The 16,824-nt window shown below is 47.1% G+C and overlaps 1 protein-coding gene across 1 annotated transcript; it reads left to right on the top strand.

The window, feature by feature from the left end:
- The first annotated feature begins 297 nt into the window (after positions 1–297).
- On the top strand, positions 298–16,331 carry Cldn11 (claudin 11). The gene is made up of 3 exons (XM_048347134.1): positions 298–713; positions 3,728–3,892; positions 15,462–16,331. Exons 1-3 carry the CDS (start codon positions 488–490, stop codon positions 15,692–15,694), a joined length of 624 nt encoding a protein of 207 aa, XP_048203091.1. The 5' UTR covers positions 298–487; the 3' UTR covers positions 15,695–16,331.
- The last annotated feature ends 493 nt before the right edge of the window (positions 16,332–16,824 follow it).

The following is a 16,824-nucleotide window of genomic DNA, read 5'->3' as shown; positions in this document are numbered from 1 at the left end:
CGCCGCCCCTCCCCGCGCGCCCCGTCCGGTCCCGCGCCCCGCACTCCCCGGACCCTGAGCCCACCGCTCTCCACGCCGCCGGGCGGGGCGGGGGCGGGGCGGGGGCGGGGCGGGGGCGGGGCGGGGGCGGGGCGGGGGCGGGGCGGGGGGCGGGGCGGCCCTTCCACACCCAGCCCCGCGATTGGCCGTCGCCGCCCGCGGCCGTCTCTGATTGGCGCTCGCTGTCGGGGACCGCAAGGTTTTAAAGAGGGGGCGGGGGGGCGCCGGGCCGCTCGGTCGCCGTCCCGCCGTCCCCACCGTCCCCGCCGCCCGCCCACCCGTCCGTCCGTCCGTCCGCGCCGTCGGAGCCGGGCCCAGGCCGCTTCCAGGGTCGCCCGCCCGCCAGCGCGGTCGAGAGCGCACCGGGGCCGGCGCCGTCCAGCCCGGGGCAGGGGGCGCAGCCAGCCGGGGTCGAGGCGCGCGGGGCGACGTCGTCGCGGCGGCCACCATGGTGGCCACGTGCCTGCAGGTGGTGGGCTTCGTCACCAGCTTCGTGGGCTGGATCGGCATCATCGTCACCACGTCCACCAATGACTGGGTGGTGACCTGCGGCTACACCATCCCCACCTGCCGCAAGCTGGACGAGCTGGGCTCCAAGGGGCTGTGGGCCGACTGCGTGATGGCCACGGGCCTGTACCACTGCAAGCCCCTGGTGGACATCCTCATCCTGCCGGGTAAGGACGGCTCCCGCGCGCCCTCCCTCCCGATCTCTCCCACCCCCCCCCCTCCGCGGGCGAATCCCACCGTGGGGAGGGCGGCGGGGGGGCGCGCGATAGAAAACCTTCTAGAGACATCACGCCGGGGTGGGGGGGGCGGGCTCAGAGACCCTGGGACTCCTGCCTGACCCCCTCCCCGCGCCAGCCTTCCCCCCCCCCGCCGCCGTCGTTGTAGACCCAGACAGCCCCTAGCGACCCGCCCTCCGACCGGAGCGGGCTCACGGGGAATGCGGGACGGCAGCGGGGTAGCGGGGACCCGGCCGGCGGTGGCGCCGGCTTTGGGGACTTGGTGAGCTGAGATGCGGGTAGGAGAGGGAGGCTCCTCCATCGCCCCACCACCCCGAGCAGCTTCCCCCCGCCCCCACGGCCCGGGAGGCCCCGCGTCCTCCCCGCAGATCGCCTTGGCCCCTTGCGTTCCACGCGCGGATCCGAGCGAGCGAGCGAGCGAGCGGCGGGGAAGAGCGGGCCGGGCCAGCCGCGTCCAGCTGGGTGAAGAGCGAGGCCGTCGGGCTCCCCCCGTGGGCTCCCTGCTGCCCCCGCGGACGGATCCTCGCCCCGGCCCCCACCCAAGTTCTCCTGGCCCCAGCCAGGGTGGGTGGTGGGTGTTTAAAGGCACGGGTGGAAGACGGGAGACTGCCCCCCACGACGTGGCCAGTCGGGGAGTCCACCGCCCTGTGCGTTCTCCAGGAGGAACTTGTGCTCCGCAGAGACTGTGCCACCTTAGGTGCCCCGGGTCCCCCTGCTTCCCAGGCCACAGGTGGCCGCAGTTCCTCGGCCGGCCTGCTTGCTGCCTTCGTTTAAACGATCACGTGCCCTTCATCTCTCGTCTAACCCTTTGTTCATGAGTTAAGTTCTCCTATTACATTTGATGCCCTAAGGCTCCCACCCTTTCTTGGCCTGGCATTGCCACATGCGCACAGCAGGAGGGCAGCTCCCCCCCCCCCCCGTCCCCCGTCGTCTTTCTGTACCCCCTTCTCCAGCCCTAACTTTCAGACTCAGAGATTGGGGACGCCAAGTCTGGAATCAGCTTCAGAATTCTGGTTTTGGTAAACTGGGCTTGGACCCCAGGACCTATCACTCACAAACCAGATGCTTGTTAACCCCAAGGAGCCCCAGTTGTCTTCTTTTAAAAGTAAAATAAAACCAACCACTTGTCTTTCAGGATTGCTTTAAGGATAGAGACATGGCTTCCTTTAAGGTAGTAGATGCTCCACAAATGGAAGCTATCATTTTCTATACAGGCATAAAGCCCATATGGCTCATGTCTGTCATCCTAGCTACTCAGGAGGCTGAGGTCTGAGGATCACAGTTCAAAGTCAACCTGGGCAGGAAAGTCCGTGAGACTCTTATCTCCAATTAACCCTCAAAAAGCTGGAAGTGGAAGTGTGGTTCAAGTGGTAGAGTGCTAGCCTTGAGGAAAAAAACCACAAACCTAAGGGGAGTCTCTCTCTCTCTCTCTCTCTCTCTCTCTCTCTCTCTCTCCCTCTCTCCCTCTCTCCCTCTCTCCCTCTCTCCCTCTCTCCCTCTCTCCCTCTCTCCCTCTCCTCCCTCCCCCCTCCTTTGGGAGCATCCACACTGTTAGAATATTCCCCTTCCCACCTGTTTGTGTGTCTGCTTGCTTACTTGCTCACTCAAAAAAGCTCTGCCAAGTTTTCTTTAAAAAAAAAAAAAAAGCTAAGGGGCAGCACCCAGGCCCTGGGTTTAAGCCCCAGTACCAGCGCATGTGCATGCACACACACACACACACACACACACACACACACACACACACACACCTCTTGGACTGTAGTGTAAAATTATTTTCTGCTCCCTTCCCCTGAAATGAGGTATACTGACTGAGCAAGCAGCTTTCAGAGCCCAGAGGTTTGCTTTCAGGGAACACAGGCTGTCCTGCAGGAGGTGCCCATTTCAGGGAGAGCCTCCTACCCCTAGTTCTCTCCCTTCCCTTACACTTTGGGTGGGGACAGGGACCGTCCTGTCCCCAGTATCCATCTTTTGGCTTCCAGCCTTGGCACTGCAGCATGTGGACAGGCTGTGCCATGAATTTCAGCCCCTGGGGTGCTACTAGCTCCTTTGTGTCGGCCCTGGCCATCCTCCAAGCAGCAGGGAGGGGCGCGGCCTCCAGTTGGGGCTCCTCCCTGGGGGCCTCCAAGTCAGTAGGTACTTGATCCAGTCTCTTTAACACTGAGATGGGCAATGGTTGAAAGAGAGCCACTTTGGGGCCCTCAATCCCGCACAGTCCGCCTTGCTAAGAGACACTGTTGAGATGTAGTTGAGATGTGGTGCATGAGGCAGATTGGCTGGGTTTGGTATGAGGTCCCTGGTGTGTGACAGAACTGGCGCCAGTTTCTTGACTTTGTTACTGTCTGCTTCACTCCCACCATTAGCTCTGATTAATCTCTGAACCCAAAAGAGAAAACAATAAAGGCAACTTTTTTTTTTAAGATGAGGAAGAGTGCTATAATGAGAATAAATAAATTTAAACGTGAAGCAATAAATTTAAGATTGTCATATTCTCTTAGGACCTTGCCAGGTTTAACCTACATAACTATTGTACGTATTACGATTCTCTCTGTATCTGTCTCTCTGTCTCTCTTTCTTTCTTTTCAGTGCTTCTACTGGTGCTTGAATTCAAGGCCTGGGCATTCTTACTTGGATTTTCCACTCAAGACTGGTGTTCTATCACTTCTGGCATTTTGCCAGCCTGGGCTGGATTTGAACTGAGCCCTTCATCTCAGTCTCCTGAGTAGCTTGGATTATAGGCGTGAGCCATGGGTGGCCCTGGCCCTTTCCGCTTTTTGATCTTGAGTTGCTTCAAAAGTTAGAAGCATGTAGTGATCGTGGACAACTTAGCACACTGGAAATCTAGGAATGGGGAGAGAAGAAAGCTGGGGCTGAATTCCTGTGCCATGGAACTCAGGAACCAAGATGCCCACTGGCCTGATGGACCTTCTATGCTCTCTTTGTTCCAGGTTATGTGCAAGCTTGCCGAGCTCTCATGATTGCTGCCTCCGTGCTGGGTCTGCCCGCCATTTTGCTCCTGTTGACAGTCCTCCCTTGCATCCGAATGGGCCATGAGCCTGGTGTGGCCAAGTATAGGCGGGCTCAGCTGGCTGGTGTTCTGCTCATTCTGCTGGGTAAGCTACCTGCCTGACTTCTTGGCACCCCAATGCTGAGTGAACCCCAAGTCTCTCAGACCTTGTAGTTGCTCCTTCACGGACTTTAAGAGAATGTGGAAGGAAGTCAAGAGACTCAATCATTCCACCTCCTGAAAGACTCCCCCTCAGCAGCAACCCCTTTCTATTCACAGAAAGTTCCACCAAAGGGGTGAGAAATTTCCCTGAGGGGTGCTGGAGGTGGAAAGTTAAAAAGAAAAGATTTCAAGGCTTTGTGGTTCATGGATGTGATCGTAACTACTCAGGAGACCACCATCTGAAAAATCATGGTTCAAAGCTAGCCAGGGTAGGAAAAAGTCCTTGAGTTTTTTTTTTTTTGCCAGTCATGGGGCTTGCACTCTGGTCCTGGGTGTTGTCTTTGGGCTCCCCCCCCCTTTTTTTTTAATTTGCTCAAGGCTAACCCCTACCATTTGAGCCACAGTGCCACTTCTGGCTTTCTCTGTGATTCATCGGAGATAAGATTCTCACCAACTTTCTTCCCTGGGCTGGCTTTGAACCATGATCCTCAGATCTTAGCCTCCTGAGTAGCTAGGATTACCAGCATAAGCCACCGGTGCTTGGCTCTATGAGACTCTTATCTCCAATTAGCCAGACATTGGGCTGGGGCTCAAGTGATAGAGTGCTGTCCTTGAGCAAAAAATCTCAGAAGTAGTGTCCAGGCTCTGACTTTCAGTGTTAGGACTGGCACACATGCACACGCACACGTACACACACACACACACACACACACACACACACACACACACACACACGAGACAGGAGGACTCCAAACCACAAGTCTAGAGAATTGAAGAGAAGGTGGTCAGGCTGTGGACCGGAGGGAGAAACAGTTGAAGCTGAGGACACAGCTGTGTTTCCCAGTATGCTGTTGGGCCTACATACTGAGGACTGATTTAACAATCTGGGAAGGGTTCTAGCTCTGCTCTCTTTGGGGATTTAATTTCTCTCCATTCCCCACCCCTTTAGACACTAAGTCTTCTAGCATGTTCCAAATCCTTATAGAGAATGTGGATTTTGAGAGCAGGAGCATGTGTGGCAATGTGCACATCAAGTTGGAGGATGGTCTGTGTATGGGTTAGATATGTAGTCACCTTCTCCTGGGCCCAAGAAGTCCCATCCCCCAATAAGCCCATTAGATGAGGCATGAGGGGAACAATGCCATCTGCTGACGTCACTTCCCACCTGGAGGCGTCTTATTTCTGGTGACACCAATCCCACCAGGGGATGTGACAGATGGGGTATCATTTCCCAGGGTTGAAAGTGGGTGGGGGTTTGTAGGGGCTGGTGAAGCCTTGGAGAATTCGTGTGTGTGTGTGTGTGTGTGTGTGTGTGTGTGTGTGTGTGTTAATGGTAGTGAAGAAGACCATGGTGATTTCAAGACAAGAATCCTAGGCATGAAAATCCTGACTCCTGCGTAAAAGAATGTGTGTGTGTGGCCAGCTGCCTATGACTCCTAACTGTAACCCTAGCGACTCAAGAGTCTGAGTCCTGGAAGGATCAAGGTTCAAAATCAGCCTGGGTCAGGAATGTCTACAGGACTTCGTCTCCAATTAAACTACCTACCCTCCCCCCCCCCCCAAATAATGTTGAACTGGAGGTGTGGCTCAAGACAGTAGAGCACCAAGTGTAAACAAACAAGCCAAGTGAGAACTTAAGCGAGGCTGCGAGTTCAAGCCCCGGTATAGGCACGTATGCCTGCTTGTTTGTGTGTGTGCATGCATACACACATATACACACACAAATGTGTGTGTGCCATACAACACAACAGAACACACACCAGCCTCCAGCTTTGTCTAACTAGCGTACAACTTCCATGGTGATTTCTCGAGGTCATCTCTCTGGGTCCAATTCCTTTTCCACAGGAAGGCAAAGCTGCCCAGGTAAGCTGGGTGGAGCAGCTGTGGATAGTGGAAGAAGCCCTTTGGTTCTACACCCTTGCTGTGAAGGCTCAGTGGAGGGCAGAACAGCTGGAGGATGGATCTGTGATCTTAGGTGTTTATCTTTAGAAATTCTGGCTTTTTACTTGATCGTTATGAAGGATCCACAGTGGAGAGAAAACATATAAACCCAAGCAGAAGCCCTATGGGGGACAGAGGGATAAAAGCAAGGTATATATATAGATAGGTTTTTTTAATCCCTAAAAGAAATCAAATTGTCTGGTTGAGTATCTAGTGTTATTTGAGGAGCAGGGGAAGTTCTCAGTCGTCTGAAATTTCCTGACTTAGTTTATCTTTTTTTTTTTTTTTTTGGTACTGATGCTGGGGCTTGAACTCAGGGCCTGGATGCTGTCCCTTAGCTCTTTCATTCAAGGCTCTCCCTTACCACTTGAGTCGCATCTCCACTCCCAACGTTTGCTAGTTAATTGGAGATAATCAAGCTGATTTCAAATGGCAACCATTCAGATCTCAGCCTCCCAAGTGACTAGGATTGCAGGTGTGAGCCATTGGTGCCTGACTTTTAGTTTATCTTTTAAAGTTGGTTGGTGTGTATCTCTTACTCCCTGTTTGCTGTGTCCAGTGAAAGATGGGGAACGTGTCCTTGAGTGATCTGCTCCCCCCGCTTTACAGCTGTGCACAGTTACATTTGCCATTTTCTCTGCCTCTTAGATCTCTTCGTGGGTCACCGCTGGTCTCTGGGCTGGGTAGTATTTTGTCTGCAAATGTGAAGCTCATTGTCTCAAGTGTGGCACCTGCTGATGTCCCCGAACTCTTTCCACTCCAGAGCCCCAGGGCCTTGTTTTCTATCTCTTGGTGGTGGGTGGAGGAGCCAGAGTGAAAGCTCCCTTTGTGTCACTTTCCTGAGATACTGTGCCGTCGTGGTTCCAGCTGACCAAAGGGGAAGAAGGGCTTTGCCCTGGAGTAGGGACCTGGGAACTAGCTGTGCCACTCACGGTCTTGATGTGGAAACTGGAAATGCAGTCGAAACCAGTTCCTTCTTTTTTGTTATTTATTTATTTATTTATTGTCAAACTGATATAAAGAGCCGTTACAGTTTCATATGTTAGGCATACATTTCTTGTACTGTTTGTTACCTCCTCCCTCATTCTCCCCTCCCCCCTCCCCCTTTCCCTCCCACCCCATGAGTTGTTCAGTAGATTTACACTAAACAATTTTGCAGGTATTGCTTTTTGTAATCGTTTGTCTTTTTTACCCCGTGCCTCTTGATTTTGGTATTCCCTTTCAGTTTCCTAGTTCTAATACCTGTGTACATGGTTTCCAATGTACTCGGATAAGATACAGAGATAGTGCAGGTACGACCACAGAAAGGGGATACCAGTTCCTTCTCATCTTGAATATCTGTAGCTATATATATATATATATATATATATATACTTATAATATATTATATATATAAAATTATATATATATATATATTTGCAAGCTTAAGAAAAGACGTGTGCCATACAACTCAGTCTTGTCAGCAGCCTGTGATGTGAGAATCTCTGCTGTGGAGAGGGAGCAGGAGGCCTGAAGCTGTGGCTTCTTAAGCCAGATGAGTAGCTCAAGGAGCAGCAGGCGCCTCAGATCAGGGGTAGATCTGAAGTGAATCAGGCCTGTGTTTGGCTTCTCTGGGAGTCCCTGTCAAGGTGGGAGGTACGCATGCCCTGCCTGTTCTACCTTGCTCATGGGAGTCAGACCCAATTGTACTGACTTAGGAATGTACTGCTTTTTCACTGTGTGTATCAAGACACTTCATGGCTCAGTTTTTCTATAAAATGAGACCAATCATGTCTCTTTCTCAGGTTGGTAAGAAGAGGGAAATGACATGTGGAAATTATTTAGTTGGCACATAGGAAGTGCCCTACAAATGGTTGCTCCCATGATTATTATGTTGTTGTTGTTGGCTTCTAGAAGAGAAAGCACTGGCCCAGAAGGAATCTGAGGATTCTCCAATCACACCTAAGTTCTGCTAGGTCTTCTCCACATACAGAACTGGTGAGGAGAGAAAAGACCTGGTTCTGGAAGCATTGGATGGGATCCTGGCATGACGGAAATATTTACTTGGGTTATTCTGTGGAAACCAGGATATGGAACTTAATAGTTGGAAACATTTGCTTTCTTCATCCTGAAAAGCCACTGTAAGGCCTGTGTCTGAGTTCTCACTTGGAGTGAGAGATTCTTACCCTGTAGCCAGTTAGAAGGGACTTTACTTGGATGGTTCTTATGGACTGGAAAGGAAGGAATTGCTTCTAAGTGGAACTCTTTTTCTTTTTCTTTCTTTTTTTTTTTTTTTTTTGCCAGTCTTGGGGCTTGAACTCAGGGCCTGGGCACTTTCCCTGGCTTCTTTTTCTCAAAGCTAGCATTCTACCACTTGAGCCACAGTGCCACTTCCGGCTTTCTGTTTATGTAGCTTCATGCATACTAGGCAAGCACTCTACCACTAAGCCATCTTCCCAGTCCTAAGTGGAACTCTTTCAAATCTTCTTTTCTTCCTTTTCTTTTCTTTCCCTCTCTTTCTTTCTTTCTCTCTTTCTCTTGTTATGTAGCCTCAGTAATAATTTATTTGCAGTGGAAAAATTGTTTTAACATGGGTCATTCAGAGCACTAGTGAATTGTAGTCTACTCAAGGGTATGGGCAGATATGATATAAATCCATATCTTTATATATAGATACATCTATATCTAGGTCTATTTATATCTCTTTATGTAATTATTATTATTATTATTTTTGTCAGTCCTGGGCCTTGGACTCAGGGCCTGAGCACCTTCCCTGGCTTCTTCCTGCTCAAGGCTAGCACTCTGCCACCTGAGCCACAGCGCCCCTTCTGGCTGTTTTCCATATATGTGGTGCTGGGGAATCGAACCGAGAGCTTCATGTGTAGGAGGCAAGCACTCTTGCCACTAGGCCATATTCCCAGTCCTATGTAATTGTTTTTGCCAGTACTGGGGCTTGAACTTGGGGCCCAGGCACTCTCCCTTAGCCTTTTTGCTCAACCTTAGCTCTTGACCACTTGAGCCATAGCTCAAGTAGAGCCACAGCTCTATTTCCAGCTTTTTTTTTTTTTTTTTTTTGGTGCTTAATTGGAGATAAGAGAGATAAGCCAGCCAGGGTAGCTTCAAACTGCGATCCTCTGATCTCCTATGCCCACACCATTTCTGTTACTCATAGAGAAATGAATTTAGATGAAGGAATGCATTTCTAAAGCGAATGAGTTTGGACTGAGATGTTTCTGACTATTCTCCTTAGTTAGTGCTCTAAATGAAAGATCTCAGCATTCTCTCTAAACCCAATGATTCCTTCTCCCTGTAGGAAATATGATTCTGGGTGTATGACAAACACAATCTGTGCTGGGAACCAGTGGCTCACACCTGTAATCCTAACTACTCAGAAGGCTGAGATCTTAGTGGAAGAGCCAAGCCAGAGAGTAAGGCCCTGAGTTCAAGCCCCAGGACTAGCACACACACACACACACAGACACACAGAGAAACACAGACAGAGATACAGAGAGATAGACAGAAAGAGAGTATAGGTAAAAAAGATAATCATACATTGAATAAAAAATAATGGGAAAATATTGAAAGTAGACCAGGAAAAAGAGAGATTCAAATATTCCACTAGTCTGATGACTGTAAATACTAGATGTCCCCAGCATTCGCTTGTGTGAGCGCAGTATCACCTCTGGCAGCTGTGTGTTCTGATGTCAACATTTTAGAGAATGATAAATGAGAAAAAGAAAGAACTAAAACGTTTCTAGTTTCAAAGGAGAAGGGAGAAACACATTAACTTTTCAAAAAGAAGGAATCTGAAAAGTCTGAGTGGTAAAATTCCTGTCTTGTTTATAAGAGACTTAATTGAACAATAAATTCTGATAACATAAAATGAGGAAGCATGAAAATTTCCCTTGCATTTCTTCAGCGTTCTTCACTTTATAGGTAACTGATTTCTTTTTAAAGGAATATCATTTCTTTTTTTTTTCTCAAATTTTTATTATCAAACTGATGTACAGAGAGGTTACAGTATCATACGTTGGGCATTGGATACATTTCTTGTACTGTTTGTTGCCTTGTCCCTCATGCCCCCCTCCCTCCCCCGGAATATCATTTCTTTATAGTTCTTAGATAACGCAACTATTCCAAACTTTAAAAAATCTTTTCTTTTGACCACAAATAGAAGTATACCTAACCAGACATATTAAGAATGACCAAAAATTGGACGTAGTTTTATTGCTATTTTACATGGGCTAGTAATGCAATGATTTGACTTGCATTTGTTGCTGGTTAACATATATCCTTTCCTCCCTTTAAGCCAGTGCTAAAATTAAGTGAATTCTCCTTTTTTAAGTTTCTAGACAATCTTTATCTGGAGTTCAACTGAAGTTCACTGTTTCCAGCGAGCCTCTGCTTTCCTTTCATGTTGTGTGGTGGCCTGTCTTCTTGTAGTGGTTTTGATGTGGTTCATTTCTGAGAGCCACAGGAATTCCACCCAGAGTTCATTTATCCACTAGGAAATAAAGGGCCTGCTGGTACTCATTTACTTTGTTTTGCATGCATTAAGAAGGAAGTTTTTAATGAGGTAAATCATGAGCCAGTGGCTCTAAGTGTGTTAAAGTCATATTAAAGTTTTATGATTTTGGAAGTTAGTTTAGCTGTGTAGAAAGGGGAAAGTACAACTGAAATAGGACTAACTCTCCCTATCCATCCACCCACCCACCCATCCACTTGTCCATCCATCTGTCTCTCCATCTACCCATCCATTCATCTGCCCCATCTACCCACTCATCTACCCATCCAATCATCCACCCACCCATACATCTGTCCTTCTGTCCGTCCATCTATCCATCCATCCATCTGTCCATTCATTTATCCATCTAGCCATTCACCCATCCACCCATTTATCTACCCCATCTATCCATCCACCCACCCACCCATCCATCCATCCGTCCATCTGTCTATCCATCCATTCATCTATCCATCCATCGATCGATCCATCCATTCATCTATCTACCTTTTTTTTTTACATTTCTTATTTTTATTCAACATTTAAAATGTTCACAGGTAGAGTATTATATTCAGTGACATCTCCATGGAAGATGTACCAAGTAAAGAATACAGACATTCTACAATCAAAGTACACACTGTGACTACGTGCATGGTTATACAAGAATTTACCTGGAAAACTCTTTAATAAAATGTCTCATAATATACATAAAAAATTAACCACAAAGAACTCTATCTACCTTTCATCTATCCATCCACTTAATCATCCAGCCCTCTCATTCTTGGAGTCAAAATAGTAAAGCAGTGGGTGTTTCTAATACACTGTCCTGCCTTGCCTCATGTATATAGTCTTAAATTGTGTTTTTTTTTTACATTTTTATTAACATCAATTAGTTGTACAAGGAGATTACGTTTTGACATGTCCCTATTTCCATATAAGTATACAATGTACCCTGATCAGACTCAGCCCATTACTCTCCTTCCTTCCTATCTTGCCAAACATTTTTCCTGGGTCTCTTCTTCCCTCCCCTCCCCTCCCCTCCCCTCCCCTCCCCTCCCCTCCCCTCCCCTCCCCTCCCCTCCCCTCCCCTCCCCTGTCCTCTCCTCTCCTGTCCTGTCCTCCCCTCCCCTCCTCTTCTGTCCTCCCCTGTCCTCTTCTCTCCTCCCCTTCCCTCCCCTCTTTTCTCCTTGCCTCTTCTGTCCCCTCCCTCTCCTCCTCTCCCCTCCCTTCCCCTCCCCTCCTATTTCCTTCTCCTCTCCTCTCCTCTCCTCTCCTCTCCTCTCCTCTCCTCTCCTCTCCTCTCCTCTCCTCTCCTCTCCTCTCCTCTCCTCTCTCTGTGCAGTCCTGGGTGCTGTCCTTGAACTCATTTTTGTTCAAGACTAGTGCTCTATCACTTCAGTCACAGCTCTATTTCCAGCTCTATTGTGGTTAATTGGAGATAAGACTCTTAGGGTCTTTCCTTCCTGGGCTGTCTTTGAACCTCAATCCTGAGATCTCAGTCTCATTACAGGTATAAGCCACCTGTGCTTGGCTTTCTCCTTTTCCCTTCCTTCCTTCCTTCCTTCCTTCCTTCCTTCCTTCCTTCCTTCCTTCCTTCCTTCCTTCCTTCCTTCTTTCCTTCCTTCCTTAAGGCAAGCACTCTACCACTAAATCACATTCCCAGCCCTGGCTTTCTCCTCTAATGAGTTATATTACAATAAAGTCTAGCAAAATCTCTGAAACATGTAAAACTAACTGTTGGTTATTTTTGGAATTGTAAGCCTGGTTCTTTTCTTACCTAAAAGTAATCTTATTTTATTACTTTGCTTAGGAGGTGGGGAAGAATTAAATTGAGAGGCAGCATTTTGGTCTTACTGTATAAAATCTGAACCAAAGCTGAAAGTTGTTTTGTGAGATATGGGGAAAATCTTTTGTGCATGTATGTGCCTGTGTGTTGTAGGAGTTAACATAATAAAAAAAAACACCCTTAATTTGAACCATAAGCTGTTTTGAAATCAGTTAATTGTTTATGGGGATTGATTGGGTGGACTGTATATAATCAGGTATTTGGGAATGATACTTTTTCTATGTAATTTAGCTTGTCACTCCTTGCCCTTTTTCTCTAAACAACTGGTGTTTAGAAGTTCTTGCCCACAGCAGATCAAATGCCCACTTTGGGGAGTCTGGGGTGGGTGGCAGATTGTGTGTTGCTATGCGGATCTATGGTAGTTGTGGATTCTGAGTTCTCTCTGGCTCGAACACTTCAGAAAAGGATTTCTGTTCCTGTCCTTATAGAGAAAAATGCTGTTGTCTGTGCCTCACTGCAAGATTGACACAGTGGTCAAGAAATACTTCAGAGTGCTTGATTTGGAATTCATGGCTAAAGGAAGAGAGAGAAAAAGAACCTTCCCCGTCTACGAAGTTTTTGAAGCCCTGGGCTTGAATGGGGGTGGGTCTTTTGGGGGGAAATGGTGGGGAAGGTACTCAGATAAATATGGGTCTTTTTTCATGGAAAGAAAATATCTCCTCCCATGATATTTCCTATAAAAATGTTACAGAAATGGATGTGACTGTGTTTAATCTGTAAGAGAAAGGAAACCATTTACATAAAATATTTTAGCTTCTTAGAGCAGGTCCAGAATGCTAGCTTGAGGCCAGTCAAAAATTAGTGAGACCCTATCTCAAAAATGTAATACAAAGATCAGGGGAGCGGAAATTTAGCCTCTTAGTTAATCAATATAAAGTCTTTGTGTGGATCATAATTAATGGGTTGAACCTAGGATGCTAGCAAACTATATCTGGACAATTAAAAGCTCCTTAAAGGGCTGGGGATATAGCCTAGTGGCAAGAGTGCCTGCCTCGGATACACGAGGCCCTAGGTTCGATTCCCCAGCACCACATATACAGAAAACGGCCAGAAGCGGCGCTGTGGCTCAAGTGGCAGAGTGCTAGCCTTGAGCGGGAAGAAGCCAGGGACAGTGCTCAGGCCCTGAGTCCAAGGCCCAGGACTGGCCAAAAAAAAGAAAAAAAAAAGCTCCTTAAATCTCTTCTCTTGCTGATCACTTCTACTTAGGTTCTATACTCTTTTGGTGTTGTGTGTGTGTGTGTGTGTGTGTGTGTGTGTGTGTGTGTGTGTGTGTGTTGCTACATGATGATCCTCTTGCCTCAGCCTCCTGAGAGTTGGGATTATAGTTGTATACCACCATGTCTGTCTGGGCTTGGGATCCATACATTTTTAGGATTGGAATCACGTCTATTTATTTATACCCAGCATGGGGTAGTCTTAAGTCTGTTGTTAACAAAAAAACTCAGTGAGATAGGTTAAGGTGTTTCAAAGCCTACAAGACTTCAGTCTCTCTTCAGTTTAAGGACAAATGTATGGGCTGTTATATTTGAGAATTTGTGTTAAGGAAAAAAATGTATTATTTTCTCAGCGGGCATAAAGGATTGGTTAGAAAATTAGTATGAGTAGAAATTAGAAAAAAACATCTTGCTGAGCTGGAAGTGACAAGGGCACCTGAAGTTACAATGCAGTGTCTTGTCTTGAACTCAGGGCCTGGTGCTGTCTCTGAGCTTTTTTGTTCAAGGCTAGTACTCTTCCACTTGAGCCTGGATTTTGCTGTTTTTTTTTTTTTTTTTTGTGCGTGTGCATGCGCGTGCTCACACACACACACACATACACACGCACCAGTCCTAGGACTTGAACTCAGGGCCTGGATGACATCTCTGAGCTTCTTTTGCTCAAGGCCAGTGCTCTGCCACTTGAGACTCAGCTCTACCTCTAGCTTTTTTTTTTTTGAGCAGTTTATTGGCGATAAGAGTCTCATGGACTTTCCTACATGGGCTGGCTTTGAACTGTGATCCTCAGATCTCATCCTCCTGAGTAGTTAGAATTATAGACGTTAGCGACTAGCGCATGGCTGGCTTTTTGCTGTTTCTTAATTTATTTGTCTAGACTTCCTTCTAGCTGTGACTCTCAGATCTCAGCCTCCTGAGTAGTTAGGTTTACAGGTAGGAGCCATCCAGTACATAGCTTCTTATCTTAACCTATAAAATAGGAACCTAAAAATTGGTGAAAGATCTTAAGTTCTACCATTGTTACCCATCATGAAAATTATCATTCTAAAATTCTTGAATAGATGAATTCTTTTACTCACACAGCTGTTCATTTGTGTGATTGTGAACAGCAGAACACAAACTCACATACTTAGCTGGTCCTCCAATTATGTCCAACAATATTTGCTACAGCAAGAAAAATGGCAGCAGCTTCTTCAAGTCTTTGTCATGTGAGTTGAAAATATTAAAACAAATCAAATGGAAGAGGTGGGTACCATCTTGACTCTGACTAGCTCAGGTCATCTAGTCATCTAGTCATTCAGCTAGTGTACACCAAGCTCATACTATGTACCTGGTATGAGTGAGACATTGAGTTTCTGAAAAGACCCTTGCCTTCAAAGAACTTGGAGTCTGGGACATGACAAATACATATGCAAAGAGAAAATTAGTAGGACTAGGTAAGTGGAAGAGTAGAATGGTATCTGAGTATATATAAATATATTTTTGGGGCCTAAATGATGATTTCTAGGTTTGCACTGGGGAATTCTTTTGTCTCTGCCACCTGTTGAAAAGAAAAATGAGACCCAGTTTGTTGTTGTTTTCATTTTTTTGTTTGTGTTGGTAATGGGGCTTGAACTCAGGGCCTTGAGTTCTCATTTGGTTTTCCTCTCAAACATTCTACCACCTGCACTTCCATCTTTTTACTGGTTAATGGGGGATAAGAGTCTCAAGGACTTTCTGCCCAGGCTAGCTTTGAACCTCGATCTTCATATCGCAGACTCCTGGAGTAGCTATGGTTACAGGCATGAGCCACCAGTGCCAGGCTTGACTTAAAGTTTTAGACAATGTATTCTATAGATTCAAACTTCTAGGTTGCACTGTGGATAGAGTTTGGGCTGTGTGTGTGTGTGTGTGTGTGTGTGTGTGTGTGTGTGTGTGTGTGTGTGTGTGTTGGTTGGCAGGTGTGTGCCTGAAGGGTGACTGCCTCTGAGGGGTCCATGTGTTGGGCGTGGAGGAACACACCCATGTAGAGGAATGTCTCTCCATGTCTCCCCAGCTCTCTGCGCCATTGTCGCCACCATCTGGTTCCCCGTGTGCGCCCACCGTGAGACCACCATCGTGAGCTTTGGCTACTCCCTGTACGCGGGCTGGATCGGCGCGGTGCTGTGCCTGGTCGGGGGCTGTGTCATCGTCTGCTGCTCTGGAGATGCCCAGTCTTTTGGTGAAAATCGTTTCTACTACGCTTCTGGCTCCAGCTCCCCAACTCACGCCAAGAGCGCCCACGTGTAAAGCGTGCTGCGGGCTCCACCCAGGTGCTGTAGATTTTGGGCCCAGGGCCTTGGGTTTGCTTGGGAGGCGGGGAGCGCACCCTTTTGCCAGGCACCAAAGCCTCAGATCTAGAGAGCATCCTGCCTGGCATTTTTGGAGTCCTCACACCTCTCCGCCCCACTCCCTTTTTGGTTGCCTTAAAAGACATTTCTAGCTTAGATCATGTCCATAGTTTTCTCATGGCCTTGCTCTTCTTACTTTCTTTTTCCTCCCTTCTTGGATATTCCTTTGTTGTTTATTAAAAAAAACAAACAAATAAACACACAACTGTTTTGTTTCTCTCTAAAGTTTAAATATCTTGCAACCATTTGCTGAATGGGGTGTGGATGGGGAGAGAACTAAAATACACCTTTCAAACCATTACAAATGACAATGGCAGCCTCCTAAGATGCTTCACCGTTTCCTCTTACCATCCCAGGGTCCTTCGTGCCTAAGAGATAGAAAAGGATAGAGGTAGGAACCTGAGTGGGAGGGAAGGGAGTTGGGGAACTTTCTCTCTGTGGGAAAACTTCCCTATCGTTAAGGCGAGGAGCCGGGCTCTTTTATAGTTTGTGATCTCACATTTGTCTGAACACACTTTTCAAGATGGATCTTTTTTTTTTTTTTAATTAAAAAAAACAAACCACGAAACAAACCATGGTCTTCCTGAAATTTTCATTTCATCAGTATGAAGGAAATGAACCAAGCACATTTTAACTATGCATCCATAACAATGCAAGTGAGCAGACCTTGAGCTGACATTCCACCATACATATTTCTTTTTGATTTCCCAGGTTTGTATGATGACATCTTTATTGTTTCAATCCTACTTTTGCATATGCTTCAAATTAACACACTTTTAAAGCTTTTTTTCCTCCCTGTCTTGCTTTTCATTCATTAGCCATGTTGGAGTGATGTGTATAACATAAGCTGTACTGTTGAATTTGGCTTGTACGGGTGTAAACACTGATGGTGTATCTGTTTCTGAGACACCCCTTCCCCCATATTCTCCAAACATGGATGGTGCATTTTGATCTTCAAGTGAAATCTGTGCAATAAAATAACAAACTCTGCAAAATCAGCCTTGGCTCTTTTATTGTATCCAGCAGTTT

This window comes from Perognathus longimembris, chromosome 5, assembly GCF_023159225.1.
Source record: "Perognathus longimembris pacificus isolate PPM17 chromosome 5, ASM2315922v1, whole genome shotgun sequence".
NCBI lineage: Eukaryota > Metazoa > Chordata > Mammalia > Rodentia > Heteromyidae > Perognathus > Perognathus longimembris.
The sequence above is the reverse complement of the archived record's forward strand: the minus strand, read 5'-3'. Positions and strand labels throughout refer to the sequence as shown.

What these genes read in the sequence shown, in the direction of transcription:
- Cldn11 (XM_048347134.1), top strand. Translation starts at nt 488, where the DNA reads ATGGTGGCCACGTGCCTGCAGGTGGTGGGCTTCGTCACCAGCTTCGTG. An exon ending in GGACATCCTCATCCTGCCGG is followed by an intron (nt 714 to 3,727) that starts GTAAGGACGGCT and finishes TCTTTGTTCCAG; the next exon opens with GTTATGTGCAAGCTTGCCGA. An exon ending in TGTTCTGCTCATTCTGCTGG is followed by an intron (nt 3,893 to 15,461) that starts GTAAGCTACCTG and finishes ATGTCTCCCCAG; the next exon opens with CTCTCTGCGCCATTGTCGCC.